Source organism: Rhinatrema bivittatum, chromosome 5 (genome assembly GCF_901001135.1).
Source record: "Rhinatrema bivittatum chromosome 5, aRhiBiv1.1, whole genome shotgun sequence".
Lineage (NCBI taxonomy): Eukaryota > Metazoa > Chordata > Amphibia > Gymnophiona > Rhinatrematidae > Rhinatrema > Rhinatrema bivittatum.
The window spans coordinates 77,501,378-77,527,204 of NC_042619.1; the positions used below are offsets into that span (position 1 = coordinate 77,501,378).

Consider the following 25,827-nt stretch of genomic DNA (forward strand, 5'->3'; position numbering starts at 1 on the left):
TTACATGTGCAATGTAACACTATCGTAGCAATTTTAAAAAGTCATTTACACGTGAAAAGTGCACTTACATATGAATATCCTATGGACAATTCAATGGCATATATTGTAGCAATTTTCAAAAAACTCACTTATAAAGGTAAAGTGCATTTACACATACAAAACCCAATTTTAAGTGTGTAAATTCTTTTTATAATCAGGCCTACAGTAGATAACATGATGGGGTTGAATGGGATTAATACATGGGGGAACTTAGAGAAGTTCTGTCAACTACACTGGCTGACTTTTTCAATGCTTTTTCAGAGTCAGGACCGGAGAAAGGCTGGGGGATAAGAGGAATTGAATTCAGATGACAACCAAGTGCCCCGACTTCCACAGTCTGGGGTACTATTAAGCGGACATAGGGGAAAAAGCACAGGATTGGTTCTATGGCCAAGTCCTAAAGGAAACGAAGAAAGTGTGCAAGGGGGTAACTTGCTGGTGTGGCGGTTACTACCCTTAACCAATATGCCTTGATACTTCTGATGCAACTCCAACAGTAATCTCTGCTTCAACGGCAGGGGAAAAGGGGAATTGGATTTAGACAGTGACCAACAAGGACCCCAACTTTTATGGTCTACGGAACTGATGAGCATTGTGGTAACCAGCACAGAGCAGCAGTTACTACCCTTAACAGAAGGCATGAGATTATTACCCTTAACTAGTAAGTCTTGAAGCTTTTGATTCAACTGCAAAATCGCTTTCTGCTTCAAAGAAAGGGGGCGGGGGCTGAAAGGTAAGAGAAATTGGATTCAAAGACAACTAACACGAGCCAAACTTTTTTTTATAGTCTGGGATATTGATGCTCAGACATTAATGAAAAAACACAGGACTACTTCTACGGCCAAGTCCATAAGCAAATACGTCAAGCAAACCTGACTGATACATGAGGGTAACCTATACAGTATGGCGCAGACTGGATGGACCACTGGTCCTTTTCTGCTGTCATTTCTATGTTTCTATTCATCAAAGTTGATGTAAGGAGGAGGCTGAGAACTACAGACTAGTTAGTCTGATTTTTGTCATGAGCAGCTTAATAGAATCACTGCTAAAACAGTGGGTAGTTCAGTGTCTGGAATCCAATGGATTGCAAGATCCGAGGTAGCATGGATTTCTCAGAGGTAGATCTTGTCAGATGAATCCATGGGCATAGCATTTATAGTGCACTGTAGTGCACAGGCACCCCAACTGCGTGCACATCCAGGAGAGCAGCGACAGAGAAGAGGAAGAGACCCTTGAGGCCAATAGCAGACCTCATTTCGCTGGCAGCCAAGACGAAGAGCAGGACCCGGAAGCTGCCAACGGACCGCATCCCTCTGGCTGCTGAAAAGAGGATTAGGACTGGGAGGCCACTGGCAGATCCCATCCCACCAGTGGCTGAAGAAAGGTAAGAGAAAGGTCCAGAAGACCATCAGCGACTGAGAAGAGGAAAAATTCATTTTCCCACTTCTCCAAGTCTGCTGGCCTTCAAACCACGTGCGGCCAGTATGTGCTCAATGCTGATCTCGTGCAATGCGAGATCAGCATAGAGGAAGTGCTAGCCCCACGGGTTTTGAATAATTCTGGGCAGGCACACGAGGAGCAGTGAGAGAACGGGTTTGTTCCTCTTATCGGCCGCTGGCAGCTTCCCAGGCCTGCTTCTCTTCTCAGCTACTGGCAAGATCAGTTCCACCACCAGCATTCTGGACCCAAAGGTGAGCCTGCTTGTGTTTTGTCTTTGTGTATGTGAGTGAATGGGATCCTGCCTGTGTGTCTGTGTACATAAATGGTAGCTTGCCTGGGTAGGTGTGTGTGTGTATGAATGGTAGCCTGCCTGGGTGAGTGCGTGAGAGAGAATGGTAAGCTGCCTGGGTGTGTGTGAACAGTAACCTGATTGGGTGTAGGTGTGTGTGTAGTGTGAATGGTAACCTACCTGTGTGTGTTTGCGTGTGTGTGTGTGTGTGTGTGTGTGTGTGTGTGAATGGGGCCTGCTTGGGGGAAAGATATGAATGGGAGCCTGCCTGAGTGCATGTGTGTGTGTGCGAAAACATGTGGGTGTGAGAACCTTTATGTGTATGTGAGAGAGATAGAGAGCACATGTGGTAGTAAGAGCCTGTGTGGATGTGAGGGAGTATATGGGTATATGGGAGTGGGAGCCAGTGTGTGAGAGAGAGCATGTGAGATGTGTGTGTAAGATAGTCGCAGACTGCATGTTAGAATGAGAGCCTGTGTGTGTGACCATATATATGGGAGTGGAAGCCTGCATATGAGAGAGCGCATATGAGAGCTTGTGTGTTTTTGTGCAATATGAAGCTGTGGGAGAGAGAATGTTTGTGAGTGTGTGTGTGTGTGTGGGGGGGGGGGGGATGGGAGCCTGTGTGAGAGTGAAAATAAGAATAGGTGTGTGTATGTATGTATGGGAATGGGAACCTGCATGTGAGAGCCTGTGTATGTGTGTGTGAGACAGCATATAAGAATGAGAGCCTGTGAGGGTCTGAGGGGGAATTGGATCCTGTTTGTGAGATAGCATGTGAGAGTAAGAGCCTGTGTGTGTGTCTGTGGTAATGGGAACAAATGTGTAAGAGCATGTGTGTGTGAGTAGGAGCCTGTGTATGAATGAGAGCATGTAAGAGTGACAGCTTGTATGTGTGTGTGGGATTGGGAGCTTGCGTGTGAGAGATAGCATGTGAGAGCGAAAGTCTGCATGTGAGAGAGAGCATATGAAAGTGGGAGCCTATGTATATGTTAGAGAGAACATACAAGAGTGGGATTCTGTGTGAAAGCGTGCATGAGAGACAGAGTCTATGTGTGTGGAGAGAGGAAGGAAAGAAGACAGGAGGAGAGAGAAGAAACAAAGAATAAGAGAGACCCTTAAAAAGGAATAAGGAAAAGACAGATAAGGGGAAAAAAAGAGACTGGACCAACCAATTAGAAAAATAAGATCAGACAACAAAGGTAAAAAAATTATTTTGCCTTTCAGCAACTGGAATATGCCATCTTTGGGAATGTGCATTTATTATATATTTGTATTTTGATATTTTGCAGTTTTCCAGAGTTCACAATGTATGGTTGCTCTGGCTTTCCATTTCAATTTTACCTGCCTGTTTCTAATTTGTAGTCCCTTTATGTGATGGTGGGTGAAAGACTGATATACATGGACTAAGAGAGGGATGTTAGGGTAATAGTATCTGGAGATCTGAAGATGGCGAAGCAATCTGACAAGGTGAAAGCTAAAGCCAGAAGAATGTTGGGCTGCATAGAGAGAGGAATAACAGTAAAATAAAAAGGAAGTGATAATGCCCTTGAACAGGACCTTAGTGTTATAATTAGTGAGGTTTGGGTGGACCCTTGGACACTGTGGCAGCTGACCATGCCCAGGGGGGAAGTCCCGTGAGGGGCCACAGGCCAGGCTCAGCTCAGGACACACAAACACAGAGATTGATCTTTTATTAGACAATGTGATGAAGCCACCAGAGGTGGCAGTAGTGAGCAGCAGAAGTAGCCCGGCTGGGCTAGTATCCCTCAGGCGCTGAAACAGTTCTTTCCACTACAGCAGTGCTGTAGTGGAAAGAACTGAGAATAATGAGTACAGTGGAATATGCACAAAGCCCCAGTATGGAGAACCCCAGGATAGGGAGAGCAGGCCCTCGAGGAGCGAGTACCTGATCCATGAGAGGCTTGAAGGTAATGTACTCACACAGCGGTTCCACGTAGGAGATGGCACTAGGGCTGGAATGGAGGCAGGCCCTCGAGGAACGAGTACCTGGTTCCAGGGAACAGCTCTGAGGTGAAGATGGTAGTACTCACTGGTGAAGAAGATAGAGAATCCCTCCAGGCAGAAGAGAAGGTAGGAGCAGGCAGCGAGTCAGGGAACATGGGCCCTCGAGGAGCGAGTACCGGTTTCCTGATAGCGACCTGAAAAGCAAGTGAGGCCCCCGAGGAGCGGGTTCCCCGTTAGTGTTAAGAGTCCAATGGAAGATTGGAGAGGCAGAGTAGCTGGGTACGGAGAGCGAATCCCATCCGTAAGATACCCCCTGCTAACTCAAAGGCTGGCAAACATCGTAGGCTTTAAATATCCAGGCAGCGTGACGTCATCACAGGGGGATGCCCCTGAGCTTCGCACCAAGTAGGAAATAAGAGTGAGGGCTGTGCGGCGCGCACACCCTAAGGTACCAGCGGAGCATGGCGGGAGGCAGCGCCCAAGCCGGTCCGGGGACGCTGGAGAGGACGGCAGGCGTCCATCCATAACGAGAGGAGGTGCAAAGAAAGAAAGGTAGGCGGAGTGAAGCCGTCGGGAAGGGACGGTTGCAACACTTAGTGAGGCTTCACTTGGAATACTATGTTCAGTTCTGGAGTCTGTATCTCAAAAGAGATAGAGACAGGATGGAGACGGTCCAGAGAAGGGTGTCCAAAATGGTGTAGGGTCTGTATCAGAAGACCTATGAGGAGAGGCTAAAGGATCTAAATATGTATACCCTGGAAGAGAGGAGGTACGGGGTGATATGATACAGACCGTCAGATACCTGAAAGGGCTGAATGTTACATGGATTTCAAACCTTTTCCATTTGAAAAAAAAAACAATGGAACTAGGAGCCATGAAAAGAAACTCCAGGGGAGAAGACTCAGAACCAACATCAGGAACTATTTCTTCATGGAGAGAGTGGTGGATGCCTGGAATACCCTTCCAGAGAAGATGTTGAAGACGAATTCAAAGGAACATGGGATAAACACTGTAGATCTCTAAAGGCTAGAGGACGGAAATGAGAAAAGTGTGCAGAGGAGTAACTTGCTGGTACGGTGGTTACTACCCTTAACTGAAGACATGGAGATCACCTCCCTTAACCAATATGCCTTGGTCTATTCTAATGTAACTGCAACATTGCTCCCCACTTCAACGGCAAGGGAAAAGGGGAATAGGATACAGACAACAACCAGACTTCTACGGTCTGGGTACTGATACGCAGATATAAGGGAAAAAGCACCGGACTGCTTCTACGGCCAAGTCCATAAGCAATGCACGTCAAGTAACTGTCTGAAGTTTCAAGAAAACTCATCAGCCAGTAAAAAAATGTTGCTAGTTGCAATTTTTATGGGTACCATAAGGCCTGGGGATAACTGCACAGAGCAACAGTTACTACCCTTAAGAGAAACATGGGAGTAACCTGCACAAGTGGCAGTTACTATCTGAAGAAGCTTGTTGGGCAGACTGGATGGACCATTTGCTCCTTTTCTGCCATCATTTCTATGTTTCTATATGTTATTCTGTATTAGGTAAAGGTCTGTCTGTGATGCCAAATGTGACAGAAGTCCAGTATTTTGACTAGCGTGTAGTTTCTCTGTAGGGATTTGTAGCAATCTGGATTGTTCTGTTTGCCCAGTAGGTGCTGTATTAGTGTTCCAGAGCCTGATATGTGTATGAGAGAGAGGGAGCATGTGTGACAGCATTGGCATGTATATGAGAGAGAGCATGTGAAAGAAGAACATGTTAGTATTTCTTATGTTCTTATGTATGTGTGTGTGTGAATGAGAGAAAGGAGAGTCTGTGTGGCCCTACCTCCCCCAATCTATGATAACCTCAGGGTGAGTGGAAATTAAAAGGTCCCAGGTATGGAGAGGAGATTTTTTTTAATCCTTATTGGTTTTAATAATTGGGTGTTATTTGATGTTTCTAGGGTTTTCAAATATTTTGGTTTTTTTCAAGTAATATTAGAACATTTTTAAATTATTGGATGTTTTATTCATCAGATTTTTAAAAATATTTTATTGATGTTTGAGAAATAGAACAAATTTATGCAAGTTTTTTAAATTATTGGATGTTTGTCAGCTGTGTTGATTTTTATTCTTTTTATTAGCTTAGTTTTAATATTATAAATTATATTTTATATCTCTTGATTTTATTGCTTGATGTTTTGCAAGCAATGATGTTATTTCTGTTTTTCCACTGTTGTACTGCATAATACAGTTGGGCTTCTGGTTTCCAGTACAGTTTTTGTTGGCACATTTCTATTTTGTATTTGGTGAGGGTCTGTCTGTATTTTAAAGGCCCAGTTCTTGTATAACTTGAATTCTTGCTGTGAAAATTATGGTACTTATCAGTGGCATTATGGTCCTCTCTTCCTCATTTCTATTTTAAACAGAAGTTTGTTTTTTATTAATTTCATATGCATGCAGAAAATGGTTTTGAATGTTCTTTGCAAAAAAAAATTTTTTTCATTCACATATTTTATTGAAACTGTGGTTAGTAGATTAGGCAATTATTTTAAGGGATAGATTTAACCAATTTTACCTCTAAGAATTGGGTTACTGTGAGCAAAAAACTGATAGGCTTTTTGCAACAAAGAAAGTAGTGCTCACAAGATAATGTAGGAGGGTGGATTTTGTTCTAGGGCACCTGGCAGCAGCAAATTTTCTGGTGCACCACCAACTTCAGCATTCACTCTATGCCCCTGGATAAATCTGATCAACCTTATAGCTAGCCCTCTATTATCTTCGTTCATTGTAATTTCCTCCTCTTGGTTAATTGTAAACCGACATGATGTGTTCTACGAATACCGGTATATAAAAACTCATAAATAAAATAAATAATTTCTTTGATTGGGTGACCAGAGAATTGGATCAAGGGAGAGTGTTAAATGTAGTGAATATGGATTTTAGTAAGGCCTCTGACATGGTTCTGATAGGCGACTTATAAACTGAGCTCCCTTGGTATGGGCCCTAGAGTGACTGACTGGGTTAGAAACTGGGTTGAGTGGAAGGCGAAGGGTAGTGGTAAATGGAGTTCACTCTAAGGATGAGCGGCATTACTAGTAGTGTGCCTCAGGGATCAGTACTTGGACCAGTTCTTTTCAACATTTTTATGAACGACATTGGAAGGATTGTCGCAAAAGGTTTGTCTTATTGCCAAGGATACCAAAATCTGCAACAGCGTAGACAGCTAGAAGGTGTGTTAAATATGAGGAGTAATCTATTGAAGCTCGAGGAATGGTCTAGGGTCTGGCAACTAAGAATTAATGTCAGTTAGCAGACCCAGGGTCCACTCATCCAAGCCCGTGACAGTTTGCTCAGGCCATGGACCTAGCAGACATTCTCCCTGCCAAAGTTTCTGTGGGACCTCTCACAGAAGGTCCAGCAACAGCAAAAAAAAAAATCAAGATCACAGTATTGGGATTCTGAAAATCCTTTCTTTGAAGCTAAATAAATTGCAGTCATTCCTAGCAATGGTTATGCCATCCCCAACGTCACCAAAACCTGTCGCTTCCACTACCTCGTCTGACTACTCCTTCACTTTGCCTATCTCTGCCATCTCGGTATGATGGCAATCCCAAGACCTACAGAGGCTTACTCAATCAGTGCCTGATTCACTTCGAGCTCCAGCTGGCCAACTTTGCATTTGAATGTGTTAAAGTGCCCTTTATGAAGTCTCTGCTGTCTGGTCAGGCTCTGGCATGGGCTTCTCCCTCATGGGGGAGAGAGATCTTCATCATTATCTTTACTGCATATTTATAAATCACCTATACATATTCTAGGTGATGTACAGATAAATAGTCATAAAATTATATAACCATCAAAACAAAGACATCAATTAAAATAATTTATATAGACTATTCAGGTCTTAAGAAAATCCAGGGTCAGTAAGAAAAAGCTAATAATATGGCTGTTTAAATAGCCAGGTTTTAAGCAGTATCTTAAAGGTCTTCATACCGTCGGCCAAGCAGAGTGCTTCAGGAAGGGAATTCCAGAAGGTGGGTGCCGCGACCGAGAAGGCACACTCTCTGGTACTCTAAGCCTGGCATGTTTCAAAGATGGAATATCCAATAGCCCTTTCTGAGATGATCTTAAATGACATATTGGGCAATGGACATGTAACAGAGGTGATACTGAAGATGAAATAAGTTTGAAAATGGTATTCCCAATTTTGTATTGAATATGTTCATTAATTGGTAGCCAATGAAGATCTACCAAGACCCGTGTGATGTGATCCTTGCGTTTATGACCTGAAATCAAACTAGCAGTGGAATTTAACAACAACTGAAGTGGCTTCAAAGTCACAACGGAAAGACCGATATAGATTGAATTGCAATAACCAACCAGTCTCTGGAATCTTCAAGTATTCGTGACCGGCTTCAGGAAGTTCTTTGACGAGCTGTTCGAGCATCTTCTGCAACCTCAGAATTACTCTGCCTGAGACAGGGTTCCATGACCATTGGGCAATACACTATACAATTCTTTACCCTGGCTTCCAAACTCTCTTGGAACGAAGCGGCACAGATATCTGATTTCTGGCAGGGTCTATCACATAGGGTCAAAGATGAACTGGCTAGCTGTGATACTCTTGCCAAACTGTGTGTGAAAACTGACATTTGATTTCAAGAGAGGACCCAAGAACAGGAGTCCCCCAGACATGGTGCCCTCTTGGTACTCAACTTTCAAAGACTTATGCAGCTAGGGTGATCCAAGTTATTGGAAGAGTAGAAGCAGCACTGAAGGTTGCACAACTTCTGTTTATACTGTGCTGGCAAGGTTCATTATGCCTCCTCCTGTCCAGAGAAGTCGGGAAAACTCCCATGCCTAGGGTTGATGGGAGAGGCACTCTAAGCACCACTCACTCTCCTCCCTCATGTCAAATTGTACTGACTGTTCAATTAGACTTCGGAAGTAAGGAATTTTTCTCAGAAGCCTTTTTGGACTCTGACACCACTGACAACTTCATCAATGAAGACCTGGTAGAAAAATATCATATACCATTGAAAAACCCTGTCTGCATTTCTTCAGTCTACAGAAAACTATTGGTAGGAACTATTTGCTATACACATGACCTATGAAGTTAAGAGTGGGACTCCTGCATAAAGACATCTCATTTTTTGTGCTTTGGATGGTGGTTAACCACATTGTGCTTGGTCTACCCTGGTTACAGCAACCAGCAACATTGTCCAGTTGTGAACTGGTGAAATGGAGATACCCTCTCATGAAGTACCCATTTTTTTCAGAATTGTCTGGTTCCTAAATAACCTCCTATGCAACTCTGCTCATTGGATCCTCAGTTCTTCCAAGTTTGCCTATGCCTTTGCAGACAATGTCAAAAAAACAAAATGGACCAAGACTCTCTCACCCGTTCGCCCATATGATTGTGCCATAAATGCCTACCATCCATCCCTGAGTACATCCAGGTGAATCTCGAGAGAGGTTTCAACATGCCATTCATTTCTTCTACTGGAGCAGGATTCTTCTTCGTTGCAAGAAAGATTGTTCTTTGCGCCCATGTATCGATTACTGGTGTCTGAACGCATAAAAAAACAAATTCCCCTTGACATTGATATCTGAATTGTTTGGTTAGCTTCAAGGAGCTTCAATCTTCACCAAGTGAAATTTTTGGTGGGAAGCATACAATCTCATACGCTTATGAGAAGGTGATGAAGGAAAACTGCCTTTAATATTCAAGAGAGCCACTACAAGTATTTAGTGATGCCTTTCAGCCTCTGCAATGCCCAAGTGGTATTCTAGAATTTTGTCAATGATATATTTAAAGACTTCTTGTATACCTGTGTCATAATATATCTAGATGACATCCTGATCTTCTCCTCTGATCTTCAGTCATACCATTCTTTTGAGGCCATGTTCCAGTGGTTAAGAAGTCATGCTCTATACACTAAGTTGGAAAAGTGCATTTTTGAACAGTCAGAATTCCCATTCCTGGGTTATGTTTTCTCTACTCAGGGCCTTCGAATGGATCCTTTCCAAGTTATCAGCGATTATGGACTGGTCCCAGCCAGTGGGTCTCAAGGCAATCCAGCGCTTTCTAGGATTTGTTAACTTTTATTGATAGTTCATTCACCACTATTCTAATCTTATTGCTTCTATCACTGCCCTTACTAAAACAGGGGCTAATACCAAGGACTGGCCACCCAAAGCAGCCCAAGCCTTTGCCCTCCTGAAATTTGCCTTCCTTTCCACACCTGTGCTACAAAGACTTGGTACGACATGACCTTTTGTTTTGCTGGTTGATGACTCTTTGTGGGTGTAGGTGCCTTTCTTTCACAGTCCATCTGTAGTGACAAATTGTTACCCTATGCTTTCTATTCAAAAAAGTTCTCAGCAGAAAGAAACTATGGCATTGGTGATCATGAACTGCTCGTCGTTAAACTAGTATTTGAAGAGTGGTGTCACCTATTGTACGGTGCTTTGGGTACCTTCACCATCTTCACTGACCATAAGAATCTGGTATACCTCCAAACTGCCAGAAGACTTAACCCATGACAAGTCAGATTGTCCTTGTTCTTTGCCAGGTTTAACTTTTGCCTAACCCTTTGGCTGGCTGGAAAAAATGTTAAAGCAGACATGCTTTCTAGATCTTTTGACCCTGTTGATATCTCCAATGATCCTCAGTATTTCCTCGACCCAGTCAAGATTATAGCGATTACCTTTGTGGTACCTGCTGGAACCCCACCAGGAAAGACTTTGTATCCAAACCTAGTCAATGGAAATTCTTGAAATGGGCCCACATTTCTAAACTGGCTGATCACCAGGGCATCCGCGAAACCTTAAACTTCATCTCTGGCAACTACTGGTGGCCCAATTTAGCCAAGGATGTACATGACTATGCATCCTTTTACACTAACTAGGCTCAACATAAGACCTCTCTCCAATGACCGCTGGACTTACTCTATCCTTTACCAGTACCCCTCAAATTCTGGACTCATCTGTCTATGGATTTCATTATTGATCTTCCCCCCTCCTCTGGGCACAATATTTTCTGGGTAGCCATCAATTGATTCTCCAAGAGGGCCCATTTTGTTCCTCTTGCAACTCTACCCACAGTTCTAAGCCTCTCCAACCATTTCTTCCAACATATATTCCAGGGACATGGGTTCCATGAACCTATCGTCAGCGACTGTGGAGTACAATTCACATCAAGGTTTTGGCATGCCCTCTGTAAAAAATTGGATGTGGCAAACTTCTCATTGGCCTATCATCCCCAATCTAATAGCCAAATGGAGAGGGTTAACCAGATTCCTGAGACCTTCATTAGAGTCTATGTATCAGCCAGGAGGACATCTAGATACAACTGTTCCAATGGTTCAGGTTTGTTACAATAACCAAGCAGTGAAGCTGCTGGGTCTTCTCCATTTTACATTGTGTATGGCAGACACACTAAAATACCTATATCTGTCCAATTGTCTACAAAGACTCCAGTAGCAGGTCTTCTATCTTTCAAGTTGCACGAGATTTGGGAGAATACTCAGACTCTCCTCATGACAGCAGCTGTTACAAAAGGAATACTGACAGGAAGCGTAGACCAGCACATCAATTTGCTCCTGGATTTATCGGATCTTTTCAGATCATAAGTCAACATAAACTATTGACCTACAAAGTCAAGATTTTCTCTTCTCTTCGTATTCCTAACCCCTTCCACATTTCCTTTCTTAAACTACTGGTTTTCAACAGATATTCCAAGAAATACCCTTCTTCCATGCCTGTCTCCTATGCCCTTGAAGCAGAGTTTGAAATCAATGAAATCATAGACTACAAGATGGTGAGCAACAAGCTTTATTACTTGGTTGATTGGAAGGGTTCTGACCCAAGCAAAGGTCATGGGAACCAGTGGAATCCTCAATGCCCCATTGCTGATCAAGAGATTTCATTGCCTTTTTCCCCATAAGCCTAAGAAAAGGAGACTTGGAGGGGGCACTGTAACATGCTCCCGAACATGGGTCAGCATCCTGTACCTCATGGTCCTGGGCTCAGCGCTGTGTCCTGCAACATGCTGGCGCCTCCCAGCATGGATATCAGCATTGCGCTCCTCTCCTGCATTCTGCTGCTCTGATTAAGGGCCCATATCAACTCACCAGCTTTATAGGTCTAGCGCCTCAGGTCTCCTGTGGTGCGGACTGATAACATCAGCACTGCTCTAACATAAAATGAAGCTCACTCGTCTGGGCAGAGGCTTGAGCAACAGGTTCTGTTTCTTCGTTCCCTAGCATCTGGCTATTCCTGATTTTGATTACAGTTTGAGATTTGGCCTGATTCCTGACCTTGCTTCCGTTTGCTACCTGCCTTGATACTTGCTTGTCTCCTGCTTCTGTCTGCCTGCCTCGACCCTGTCTGCTTGATCATATCTCTGTACTGTGCCTTAGATCTTTCAGCCAGTGGTTCCAGGGTCAGTTTGTACAAGCCCTTGACACTGAGGCTGGCGGTACTGCTCATACATTACATGGACCCATAGTGGCTGTTCAAAATGCATCACTGAAAGTAACTTGCTGGGAAAGCTACATCCTGTTCTCATTGCCACAAGAAGGCACTGCAGCACTTGACCTGCATGTGAGAAAACAATAGGAGGCCATGATGGACCTCTGATGAGAGCCAAATGGGATGAAGGAAGGAGAGGAGACAGTCATTTTAGGGAGAAGATGAACAGAAAAAAGTAGTCAAACTACTATAAAATAGCTAGATTGTTATTTTCCTGCTATGGATACCAGATTATGATCAGGGTTAATAATTTAAGGCGAAGGATGATACCTCTGTTACTGGCATGCACATCTATCCCTGCCTGAAAATGTACAAATCTGGACCCCTGGGGAATTTCATTCACAATAATAGGAACAAGGAAAGAGCTTATTAAAGCTATATAAAGCAGCAAATACAGCATTGTCAAAGAAGCAACTTCCACTGTTAGGAGTGGTTCAGGAAGTCACATTAACAATTGTGCTGCAAAGACTTTCTTCATTAACTTTATAGCTTTGGTTTTGTTTACCGAACTTTTTCCACAACTTCTCATTTCTCAGAAGCGCATACACAAGAGAGAATCATGTGCTTGAACATAAACACACCTATGAGAAACACTGTAAACCCTATTAAGAATAAGGTTGAAGAGGATGGTTAAAAGATAGCTTCATTTTATTTATTTAATAAAAAAATGTATAGCCCGCTCAATCCACAAGATAATGGTTGAAAAAATGGGGCCTCTGGCCAGATACTTATAGACCATGTACAGTAATGCACATCTTGTTATCTACTATGAGGAGTCGATATTCATAGGGTTTGTCCAGGTAACATTGGAGAAATTACTTACCTGATAATTTTGTTTTACTTAGTGTAGACAGATGGACTCAGGACCAGTGGGTTATGTGCTCTTTTGCTAGCAGATAGGAGATGGAGTCAGATTTCAAAGCTGACATTACTCTAGATATACCCCTGCAGTAACCCCAGCTGTTCAGTATTCTCTTCGAAAAGCCATTGCAGATATATCTTGCTTAAATAACTTGATTGAACTTGTTCAGCTGATTTCAAACTGGAGACTGGCAGTGCACTCAATCAGTAACGCCGACACCAGACAAACTGTGGGTGTCTTGAACTAGGGGTAAGCAACAGCTTATTTGCTTAGTCTCGAGGTTCGCTTCCGAGGTCCTCCTTCTCTGGGGCAGCCATGGGCGGGATGCTGAGTCCATCTGTCTACACTAAGGAAAACGAAATTATCAGGTAAATAATTTCTCCATTTCCTAGTATGTAGCCAGATGGACTCAGGACCAGTGGGATGTACAAAAGCTACTCCTGGACAGGGCGGGAGGCTGCCCGTGGCCCACTTAGTACTGCCCTTGCGAAGGCTGCATCTTCTTGGGCCTGAGCATCCAGGCGGTAGAACCTGGAGGAAGGTGTGTAGGGAGGACCACGTAACCGCCCGACAGATATCGGCGGGCGAAGGCAGCTTGGTTTCTGCCCAAGAAACTGCCTGGGCCCTAGTAGAATGAGCCTTAACCTGTAGTGGTAAGGGCTTTCCTGCCTCTGTGTAGGCTGCCTTGATTACTTCTTTGATCCAGCGGGCTATGGTCGTCTGCGAGGCTGCTTCTCCTTGCTTCTTCCCGCTGTGAAGAACGAACAAACAATCCGTTTTGCGCACCGGTTCCGATCTTTCCAGGTATTGTACCAGGAGTTTGCTGACATTTAGATGGCGAAAAAGGTGTGAGTCTTCTGAGTCCTTATGTTCATCCAGAGATGTTAGGGAGATGGTCTGGTTCAAATGAAACTCGGAAATCACTTTCGGTATGAAGGAGGGGACGATGTGCAGCTGTATGGTTCCAGGAGTGAATCTAAGGAATGGTTCCCGACAGGATAGTACCTTTAGTTTGGAGATGCGATGAGCTGAAAATATTGCCACCAGGAATAACATCTTCAATGTTAAGAGGCGAAGTGACAGACCGCATGTTGTTCTGAAGGAAGTCCCTGCTAAGAAATCTAATACCAGATTGAGATTCCATAGGGGCACCGGCCACTTTAGGGGTGGCTGGAGTTGTTTACCCCCTTTTAGGAAGAGAGTCAAATCCAGATGAGCTGATAGCCGGATTCCGTCCACTTCGGCTCTGAAGCAGGAGAGTGCGGCTACTTGGACCTTGAGGGAGTTGAATGACAACCCTTCTTCATACCGTCCTGTAGGAACTCCAGAATCATGGGGATCTTGGCCGTCCGTGGGAGTATCCCGCGGTCCTCGCACCAGGCTTCGAATACTCTCCAGATCCGTATGTATGACAGAGATGTTGAGAACTTGTGTGTACGGAGCAGGGTGTCAATCATGGACTTCGAGTAACCGTGCTTCTTTAGGCGAGTCCTCTCAAGGGCCAGACCGTAAGAGAGAATAGAGATGGATCTTCATGAAGAATCGGGCCCTGCCAGAGAAGGTCCCTGTGTGGAGGTAGGCACAGAGGGCTCCCCGCAAGGAGTCTTTACATGTCTGCATACCATGGGCATCTTGGCCAATCCGGGGCCACAAGTAGAACTAGTCCCTTGTGATGTTCTATCCTGCGGATGAACTTTCCCAGTAGTGGCCATGGGGGGAAAGGTGTACAGTAAGTCTTCCTCTGGCCAAGTCTGGACGAGATCGTCGATCCCTTGGGAGTGTGGCTCTCATCTGCGGCTGACGAACCTGGGGACTTGAGTACTGAGATGGGTGGCTAGTAGATCCATGGCTGGGAGGCCCCAGCGATTTACTATCAGTTGGAAGGCTGTGGTTGACAGCGTCCATTCCCCCGGGTCCAGGCTCTCTCTGCTGAGAAGTCTGCTGAGACACTGTCCTTTCCTGCGATGTGGGAGGCCGAGATCCCTTGTAGGTTTATCTCCGCCCATGCCATGAGAGGGTCTATCTCCAGAGACACCTGTTGGCTCCTGTTTCCTCCCTGGCGGTTGATGTAAGCAACCGTTGTAGCATTGTCCGACATTACTTGAATTGCTTTGCCTCGGAGTATGTGCCTGAATCACAGGCACGCTAGTCTGACTGCTCGAGCTTTCAGGCGGTTTATGTTCCATCCAGCCTCTTCCTTGTTCCATTGTTCCTGGGCTGTCAGTTACTGACAGTGGACTCCCCACCCTCGCAGGCTGGCATCTGTGGTGAGCAAGATCCAGTTCTGTGGGGATAGGCTTACTCCTCTGTTTAGGTGGTCTTCTTGTAGCCACCACTGAAGCTGAGAACGTACCACTGCTAGTAGTTGGAGGCGGATCAAATAGTCCTGGGACAGTGGGTTCCATCGTGACAGTAAGGAACGCTGGAGCGGTCGCATGTGGGCCCTTGCCCATGGGACGACCTCCAGGGTTGATGCCATGAGGCCGAAGACTTTAAGATAGTCCCATACCTTGGGGAGTGCATTGGTCATCAGTCGTCGTAATTGTTCCATCAGTTTCCTTCTCCTCGGGGGAGGGAGGAAGACTTTGTTCTGTTTGGTGTCGAAATGGGCCCCCAGGTATTCTAGAGATTGAGAGGGCTCTAGGCTGCTCTTGCCCATTTTCACGACCCATCCGACTTCCTGCAGTAGGTTCTTGACTCTGCTGGTCACCTGCCAGCTCTCTTCCGAAGACTTTGCCCTGATCAGCCAGTCGTCCAGGTAAGGGTGTACCAAAATACCTTCTTTCCTCAGTGTTGCCGCCACGACCACCATTCTGAGGCGATTGCTAGGCCGAAAGGTAGTGCTCGGAACTGGTAATTGTGACCCAGTACCACAATGCGTAGAAAACACTGGGGATCTTGATGGACAGGAATATGAAGGAAGGCTTCGAAGAGGTCCAGGGAGGTTAGAAACTCTACTGGTTGTACTGCCATTATTACGGAGTGAAGAGTCTCCATGCAGAAGTGTAGTATCCGCAGATGACGGTTGAAGTTCTTGAGATCCAAGATGGGTCGGAATGATCTTTCCTTCTTTGGAACTATAAAATAGATGGAATAGCGCCCCGTATTTTGTTGGGGCGTAGGAACCGGAGTTATTGCCTTCAGATTGAGTAGTCTTGTCAGAGTGGCTTCCACTACCAGTCTCTTGGTGTGGGAGTGGCAGGGTGACCTCATAAATTTGTCTCGAGCGATGCTGTGGAACTCTAGACAGTAACCTTCTCGAATGATGTTTAGTACTCATTGGTCTGACGTGATCTTGACCCATCTTTGGTAGAAGAGGGCAAGTTGACCCCCTATTTCCTCTTCCTGTGAATGGGCCGGCACATTCTCATTGGGGAGCACGGCTGGAGCCTGCTCCAGGGCCTGTTCCTCTCTTGGTCTGTTGGTTCCAAAAGGGCTAGTACCTTCCGGAGGGACGAGGTGCCTGGAACTGCGAGTTCCTGTAGGGTTTAAAGCATTGCGAGCCTCTGCCCTTGGTTCTTGTGGGGGAAGGGCGCTGTTTCTTTTATTCCTGTATTCCGGTAGCCGAGGCACTGGGGATTCACCCCATTTGTTGGCTAACTTCTCCAATTTGTTTCCAAATAAGAGAGATCCTTTAAAAGGCATTCTTGTGAGATTTGCTTTAGAGGTCGCGTCAGCAGACCAATTCCGCAGCCATAGTTGTCTTCTGGCTGCCACTACCAAGGCTACTCCTCTGGCTGAGGTACGAACCAGATCTGAGCTTGCATCCATCAAGAAGGCTGCTGCAGGTTCCATCATCTCACCGGTATACGTTCTGGAGTTATTTGCCTCTCTCTCGAGAGGAGCAAGCAGGAACATGCCACCAGTGCAGTGTCATTGCTGTAGCATCAAAGGCCTGCTTAAGAATGTATTCCAAATGTCTGTCCTCAGTATCCTTTAATGCAGTCTCTCCTTCAACGGGAATGGTTATTTGCTTTGAGACGGCACAGACCATGGCGTCCACTTTCAGGAAACGCAGGCGTTCTTTGGTCGCTGGTTCCAGAGGGTATAGGGCTTCCAAGACCCGGCCCCCTTTGAAGCTGGCCTCCAGGGCATCCCACTCCAGGTCAATCAGTTTCTGGATGGCTTCCATCATTGGGAAGTAGCACGAGGCTTTATGAAGGGACACCAGGATGGGGTTCTTCTTTGGTTCTGCCATAGTGTCCGTGCCTGAAATACCCAGAGTCTTCAGAGTCTGGGAAACAAGGGTTGGTAATTCATCCTTGTGGAAGAAGCGAAGCATGGTTCGGTAATGTTCCAGGCCTGGAGGGATTTCTTCTTCCAGGGAGCTGCCATCATCATCTGAGGTGTCTGGGTCCCTGTCAGGGAAATTCTTGGTTAGGCGAGGCATGTCTTGAGGCATCCGAGCAGGGCCGGGAGGTTCTTGTGCTTCCGGCAGGGGTTGAGTCCAGGGCGTAGCCAGGGCTGATTGCGCCTGAACGAAGGTTTGCAGCCCTTCGAAAAATTCTAAACAGAAGAAGGTACCTGGGTCCATATTAATCCCAGGGGGAGTCGGAGTAGGGGCCCCTGAGGTGCCCCTTTGTGGAGAAGCCATCTCGGAGACACATATATCCAGGGAGCTATCATCTGTAGTAGTTCGACAAAACCACCCCAATCCTCAAAGATTTTCATTGGCTCCCCATCCACCACTGTATAACATACAAAACACTCACCACCATACATAAAACCCTCCACAACCAGAACATGCACTGGTTGAAAGACTCGATCCACTTCCACACATCCAATAGACCTACCAGATCATCATATAAAGGTACCCTCCATACTCCCTCTCTCTGAAACATTTGCACCTCAACTCCACCAAAGAGCGTGCCATATCCATTGCTGGTCCTTATGCCTGGAACTCCATGCCACCTGAACTCAGACTGGAGCAATGCGCACAGAAATTTTAAAAAACCCCTCAAAACATGGCTATTCAAAGAAGCCTACCCCTAATCCCCCCTGGATTATCACCAGCAAATACAACCTGCCCACCCTATATACTTCCCACCTACTTCGGTTTCTTTGCACGAAATCACTGTACGCCCTCTTTACCCTGTCACATGCCTCTGCTTTACGCTACCTAAGACATTGATACATAACTTATATATAGTTTTCTACTGTTATATTCTTCCATTTTATGCCTCTATTAGTTTTATGATATCTTACTTATGTCTCTTTTCCTTTCTTTTATGCATATTACGTTCCCATCTCCCAGTTTTCTGCTCCCTGTTTTTTGTAACTGATTTTTCCATGTTGTTCTCCCTTGTTTTGATGCAAACTGGCATGATGTCCCTGACGAATGTCGGTAAAGAAAAGCCTTAAATCTATATAAATAAAAATGTAAATGTTCGTTTGTTCAAAATCTTAAATCTCCGAAAGTTCTTAACCGATTGCTTTGAAATTTTGACACAACGTTGCATTCGAATACACGCGTGTTTTTATATACCTATATTATATAGATGTCACACCTGTGACAGGTAAAAACATGCTTTTTTGGAAAAACAGCGCCATCTGTTGGACATAAAAGCAACACACGCTATCTACAATATAAATGGGCTCTGACCAACAGACTGCAAATGCGCAGTAGAGAGCAGCTCTACCGCGCATGTGCGGACCATAGAGCTCTGCGCTACATGCTGGGTGTCACAGAGGGGAGGAGGAAAGGGCAGATGAGTCGCCGCTCCGAGAAACGGCTCAGCCCATTCCTCCGCCACTGGGGAAGGGGGGAGGGAGTAGGGACTGCCAGACAGTTACACACAGGAGGAGGAAAGGGTAGAAGAGTCGCTGAGCCAGTCCGTCCACTGCCGGGGAAGGGGGGGAGGGAGTTGGGACGGCCGGAGCACAGCAAATGCAGTAGAAAGCGGTTGTAACGAGATCACAAGCAGCTGTAGCCTGCAGTAGCCAAAGCGCAAAGAGCTGAACAGAGAACAGCTCGCTTAAACATATTAGAAACGTGCGCTTTCTCTTTTCTTTCTTTTCCATTTAACCAGACTGAGCCACAGCAATGCGTGGCCGGGTACAGCTAGTAAATAAATAAATAAATAAATACATACATACATACATACATCCTCAGGCAGTGAGGAACCAGGCTTTGGTTCCCCCTGGGCTTCTTTCCAATGGTGACACAGGCAGGACTCCAGTTCAGGCTGCGCTGCTCTTATGTGGCAGGCTGTGCAAAGAGTGCCTTCTGGCCTTCTTGGACACCAGTGCCATCGCCTCTATGTCTAGGCGCACAGGTAATGAGGTAGTTGTGCTCACGGTGTGCGCTCAGTTGTGCGAGCAAAGTGCACTCAGTTGTGCATGTGGTTATTCGCGTGTCTGTACTGGATGCGCACCAGTTAGGTGCATCGGCCGTCTGGCCTGCCCCGCGCATACCGCTGGTCGAGAAGGGAAGATGGCAGCGATGCCCCCCACGGGTAAGATGGCACCCCCGAGGGTCTCCACGTGGACCCCTGCACCGGATCGGGGCCTAGCCGAACCAGGGCTGCTCAACCCGATCGGTGCTCCCTTTTTTTACCTCACCGGAAGAAAAGGACAGAATCGGTACAGCGATCCGAGCCTCAGAGACCTGAATTTAAGGATTTCTTCTTACCTGGTCTTGGTGCTTACCGATCGTGTCCGGGACGGTCTCCAGCTGCGGGGGGAGTGGGCTCTGCCTTCACCGCTGCGCTCGGTTGTGCACCCGCTGCCTTTCAGCCACTCTGGGGGCTAAGTCCACGCCGGGAACCGGCTATCGGACCAAGGCTCACCTCTGAGGGATATCGGAATCTCCTCAGGAATTCTCAACTGGGGGAGGGACCCTTAGGTTTCACCGCAGGAAAGCGGGGCTCGATCTTCTTCAAGGTAAAATTTGTTTCTTTTTCTTTTTCTTCTTTGCTGTAATTCTTAACACTATTCTAGTGTGTGGGATAGTGTCCGCATCTGCTAGGAGACGGAGAGATACTGAAGAGCTGAGCTCACTGCAGGGGTATATCTAGAGTGACGTCAGCTTTGAAATCTGACTCTGTCTCCCATCTGCGAGCAGAAGAGCACATAACCCACTGGTCCTGAGTCCATCTGACTATACGCTAGGAAATTTCAGTTATTCAGACAAACCAGGAGGTTTAAATTTCCTGCCCCACTGAACGAACACGTTACCCAGTTAACATCTAAGCGGATAAAAAGAGGATGGGTGGGGGGCATTCTGGAAGCGTGGCTAAAATATATCTGGCTAGTGCTGATATTCAGCACAGACCCTATAAACTCTAGTCGGATAAATCTGTCCTATAGTTGCTGGGTATATTCAACAAAACAGTTACCCAGGTATGTTCTTTTGAATATGTAGCTAAAGTTACATCAATAAACATACTCAGGTAACTTTCTCACTTCCCAGCTTACTCAAATTGGGCCTCTGTTGTTAACAGCAATAGGCTCCCCAGATATCCTTTTCTGCACACCATATTTAGTGTTTTTCAGGAATTTAAAGACCACTAGGTTTTTGCCCAGTGACTGTCTGAAGTTCTAATGGAAACTTCATGTTTGTAGAGTTTGACTGGCCCTTCAGAATGTACAATCTCTTCCCTGTTTTATTATAATCAATAACTTTCATGTCTGACATTCTCCTTCTTCCATCTGCTCATGCAATAAATCCTCAGATCTTTGGTCAAGTTTGACCAGTGTGACGTGACTAGTAAAGGATTAGGACTGACTTGAGTGATCAAGCATGAACATGACACTGGCTAGAACTGGTTAAAGGTGGCAAGGCTAATCAGAATTTCACATTTTGTCATAGGTGGTAGTAAATGGCAAAGGTACAGATGATATCACAGGATTAAATTTAGCACCCATATTTCTTTAAATTCAGCCTTTTATATACTACTTGCTCAATATTACTTTACAAACATCGAATCATGACTCCAACTGGGCTTTAAATACTATCACGTTTCCTCCCTACAGTGTGATAAGGCAGTGGCCAGTGCCAGAGGGATGCTGGGGTGCAAAGAGAGAGGCATAAGTAGCAGAAAAAAACCCAGAAGCTATGTACAGGTTATTGGTGATACCTCACTTAGAATATTGTGTTAATTCTGGAGGCCATCCCTTCAAAAACCTATCTGAGAGGAGTCGATAAATAAGGTGAATTTAAACTGTTCTAATGCTTGGCTGAAATTCACTGTATTGACTCCCCCTTGTAAATAGACTAGAGGTGGTCCAGAGAAAGGCAGCCAAATGGTATAGGGTTTGTACCAAAAGCCACAAGAGATTTATGCAAGGGCATAAATATATATAGAGGAGAGACAGGAGGGATATGATAGAGATATTTAAATACGTGAAAGATATAAATATTGCACAAGAAGTAAACTTTTTCAACAGAAAGACAGTTGTAGAACTTGCATGGAGTTAATCATGGGTAATTATGACCCTAACAGTAGTGGTATGGCTACATCACATTTACTAATAGGAAGTGGAGATGATGAGCGGTATACAATTAGGTGTGAACCATAAAAGATAGTATAGCGTTATAAAAGTTCGTGGAACCTTATCTTAAATTACTCAATAATTGAGACTTAAAAGTTAATTAGATCAACATATCCTTTATTTATTTAACGGTTGCTTGTAGACAAATCTCTCGGTCCCCCGACACGGACCGTGTTTCGCCTCAAGGGCTGCGTTGGGAGGGACAAAAAGCTCAAGAGTAAAACGGTAGAGTCTGTAACCTGGAAGTGTGGAATATGTTGCATGTGTTTTGGAGCCCTGCGGAGGGAATTCAGATCAACTTCAAACATATTAACCACAATATACCATCTGTACCTTTCCAAACTTTTATCGATTGGAAGGAAAAGTATGGTGGAGCCAAGTTTTCACACGCTTCCCCTTCAGGTTCACTTCAGAAATCCTCCCCGAAGTAGATGCCGGTGTTAATATCATGGTTAATATGTTTGTAAGTTGATCTGAATTCCCTCCGCAGGGCTCCACAACACATGCAACATATTCCACACTTCCAGGTTACAGACTCCACCGTTTTACTCTTGAGCTGTTTGTCCCTCCCGACGCAGCCCTTGTGGCGAAACACAGTCCGTGTCGGGGGACCGAGAGATTTGTCTACAAGCAACCACTAAATAAACAAAGGATATGTTGATCTAATTAACTTTTAAGTCTCAATTATTGAGTAATTTAAGATAAGGTTCCACGAACTCTTATAGCGCTATACATCACATTCACAACAAGGCATAACCTGCAAGGGGTGAACATGGTTAGAACCTAACATTCAATGAGCAGGGGGATGCTGGATGCTTTGGATAACAGCTTCGCTAATTTTTGTGGCTGTGTGGATTTTAGAAATTTGTTAATAAAATAAGGTAGGGGACCTGTTTTTTGGAATTAGTATTAAGCTTGCAAGAATCACAGAGGAAGATAACCAGCCCTGAGGAGAGTCATAGTGAGAAGGAGGTTGAGAGGCTGGGTGAAAGACAAGTTTGGGGTTAGGGGGAAGTTAATGTTGGCTTACATATGGGAATTTGTATGCTCATCCACCCCAAGTAGAAGAATCTCAACAGGGTAGACTGGGTGGGCCAATTTGGTCTTTTTTTTCTGCCATCATTTTCTATGTTACTTTGGCTGAGGCAAGGAAGAGTAGCAGACCGAAGAGAACTTGTTTCTCCGACCCCGTCCCCATCCATGGCAGTGAGAAAAAAGGCAGCAGATAGGACTGTGAGAAAGATGTGGAAAAAAAAAAAGCAGGAAGAGAGAAAAGTAGAGGGGGGATGCAGACGAGAAGTAAACAGGTGATAGAGGGAAGAGAGGAAAGAGTGAAGGATGGATCGTGGAATGCCCAAGATACCAGAGGTGAGATAGAGAGGCAGGAAGGAACCAGAGAGACTTGAAGGGCCAGAAAGAGGAAGAATACACCGTTTTTTCCCTCAAACATAGAAAGATACTATATGATGGTATCTAAGCACCCTAAGGCCCATCTAGTCCACCCAATTTAAAATTCCTCCTACACAGAGTACAATTAAAATGCTTTAGACAAACTTGCGACATCCCACATTTTCATAACAAAAGGTGGTGAACCTTGTGCCTCCCTGATAGTTCATGGCAAACAATACATAGGGAATATATCAAAGAACACTTTCTCTAATATTCAAATGTATACACATACACAAAGAGAAATGTGAGATAAATTTGTGCAATCACAGTTATTTTTACTCTATTTTATTACCTATTATTAGCTAAATAAGTTGTTCTTGATACTGTATTTTACTGTTTTAATGTATTGTTGAAATCAGCTATTATTATACTGTTATATGTACACGCAACTGCGTATTTTTGTTCTATGTACACCGACGTGATATCTTTGATGAGCGGCGGTATATAAAAACCAATAAATAAATAAATAAATAAATAAATATAACAAAAACTATACCATATTGTACAATAATATTTATTATTGAACCAAGACTGTAAACATCTACACCATTAAAATGTTCACTAATAACCATTCAATGGTTGTTAGTGAACCATTGAATGGTTGAATGGTAGTGAACCATTGAATGGTTGTTAGTGAACATTTTAATGGTGTAGATGTTTACAGTCTTGGTTCAATAATAAATATTATTGTACAATATTGTATAGTTTTTGTTATATGTTGTTTCACATTTCTCTTTGTGAATGTGTATATCCCTGATAGTTCAGCCAAGGCAGTGGTGTGCTTTACTGAATAGTGCCTCTGCAATTTGGGCTGGCAGCACTGTGGAAGCAGCACTTCCAGCTCCAGCGTGGAGACGGAGCACCAAGCTCTCCCAGCCAGCTTAAGTGCGCCCTCGGACATGTTCCATGGAGCGCAATGCATGGTGCTCTTGGGGATAGGAGGCTGCAGGGTTATCTGACAGCCGGGGAGAAGTGGCGGAGGCAATATAAAGGGAGAGTCACAAAGCCATTTCTACAGAGTACTGCATCATCCTAGGGGAAACAATTACAGTGTAATGATATTCAATGCAGCTATTTCAGGACTCGTGTTGGTACAGTGCTTCTATGCGGCTGCTTTACAATGCTGTAAAGTACACGCGAGCAGGAAAGAGGGACTGAATTCCTGCACTTTTTTGTCTTAACCTGCATAAAAACCTGTAACATTAGCGTGCTCTCTCTGTCTCTTGATCAGCTCTCAACCTCCTCTGGGATGAATGCGTAAAGGCACATTAGACATTTAAGTTGCGACCCATTAGTCTGCAGCTCCTGAGTAACTTTCCTGCCATATACAGTGTAGTACGAGCAGAAAATCCTGGCTCTCTGGCTGTAACTTCTCCTTCTTTTTATGCGTGTGGCAGTGGAAAGCAGTCACAGCCTGGCCAGTTTCTGTTTTGCAACCAAAGTCAGAAGTGACAAAGCCAGTCCCGGGTTTGCAACTTACCAGGATAGGCTTGGGAAAATTCTCCTCCTCACAAATGGCTGCCAGTGAAAGACCAAAGAGCTTCCTGGGAGCAGAAGATGTCGGAGACAGAGGTACATTGTCCAGATGAGTCCCTGATCCTCGCCAAAAGGCCCAGTTTATGATCGATCTTTTCCTTTTAAATGGCTTTTGGCTCAGCTCTGAGGAAAAAGTGAGATGTTTAATAAGGGAAATATATTTTTGCTGTGTTTCCATTATTTGTTTCCTGGTGGTTGCTATGGATATAGGGGGGCAGCATTGTATAAATACTAATAGCTCTTCTGCATCTGGCCTACTTTCCTGCATTACATATGTGCACCTATGTGTGAGGAATGTGCCTCAGCTGCCAAACACACAAAAAATAATCAAAAAAGCTGGCTTTGGTTTTTAGGTTTCAGATGAATGTTCATTTGTGCAAACTGGCACTTTGGTTTAATAAGTATGTAGATAATTGCTGTACATCCACACAAACTCATTGGCACTCGATGGGGGGGGAGGGGACAGTAAGGTTTCCTAGACATACAATAGAGCTAACAGCAGGAGCTGAGAATATGTAGGCTGGCATCTTCTCTCCTGCAGAAAGTATGTTTGAGAGGCTCCTGTGGACCTCACACCATTGAGTCAGCTGATGGCACAAGCCATAAAGATACAGTCAAGCAAGTACTAAAAGCCTTCTGCTGCTGCTGCTAACAGTTTTTTGTCAGAGAAAAGTGTTTACCTAAAGCCCCTAACTTTCAGTGAGGCTGAGGAGTGGCTTTTATCAATCTCAAGCAACAGTTTTACAGCTGATATGCAATAAGCTGTCGGAAAGTTTCTGGGGTTGCTCATTCCTCTTTCCTCTGAACACCATTCAGATATCCAATGGAGAAAGTTACAAATGCTGTTAATTTTCAAAGAGGTCGATATGCAAAAGATTTATGTAGGTAAAACCGATTTTTACCTGCATAAGTCTTCCCCTTTAAAAATATCCTCTCTTTGTATGAGTAACTTTGGCAGCACAAAATTTGTGCCTGGAAAAAGTTACCTGGACAAAAATGGGACAGGGCTGGAGACGTGGAAAGGGCAGGCAAACAGATTTAGCTGGATAGCACCAGATTGAGCTCTATCCAACTAAATTGGTCGGGACCCGTTGGGCTGCATAAATAGCAGGTCTAAAGGTTCTCCGGGTATAATTACCCAGATAACTTCACCTGAATATTCAGTGGAACTTATTTGAGCAACTTTACCCAGATAACTTGCCTGCTTGCCAGCCTTCTAAATATGGACC

At 44.7% G+C, this 25,827-nt stretch overlaps 1 protein-coding gene across 1 annotated transcript in view; it reads right to left on the reverse strand.

Moving 5' to 3' along the window:
• ARHGAP20 (Rho GTPase activating protein 20) overlaps positions 1-25,827 on the reverse strand; it is a 210,479-nt gene that overhangs the window by 34,696 nt on the left and 149,956 nt on the right. Inside the window, exon 10 of the mRNA XM_029602490.1 lies at positions 24,543-24,721. Within this exon, the coding sequence (XP_029458350.1) occupies positions 24,543-24,721 (179 nt within the window). The remainder of the gene's footprint in view (positions 1-24,542; positions 24,722-25,827) is intronic.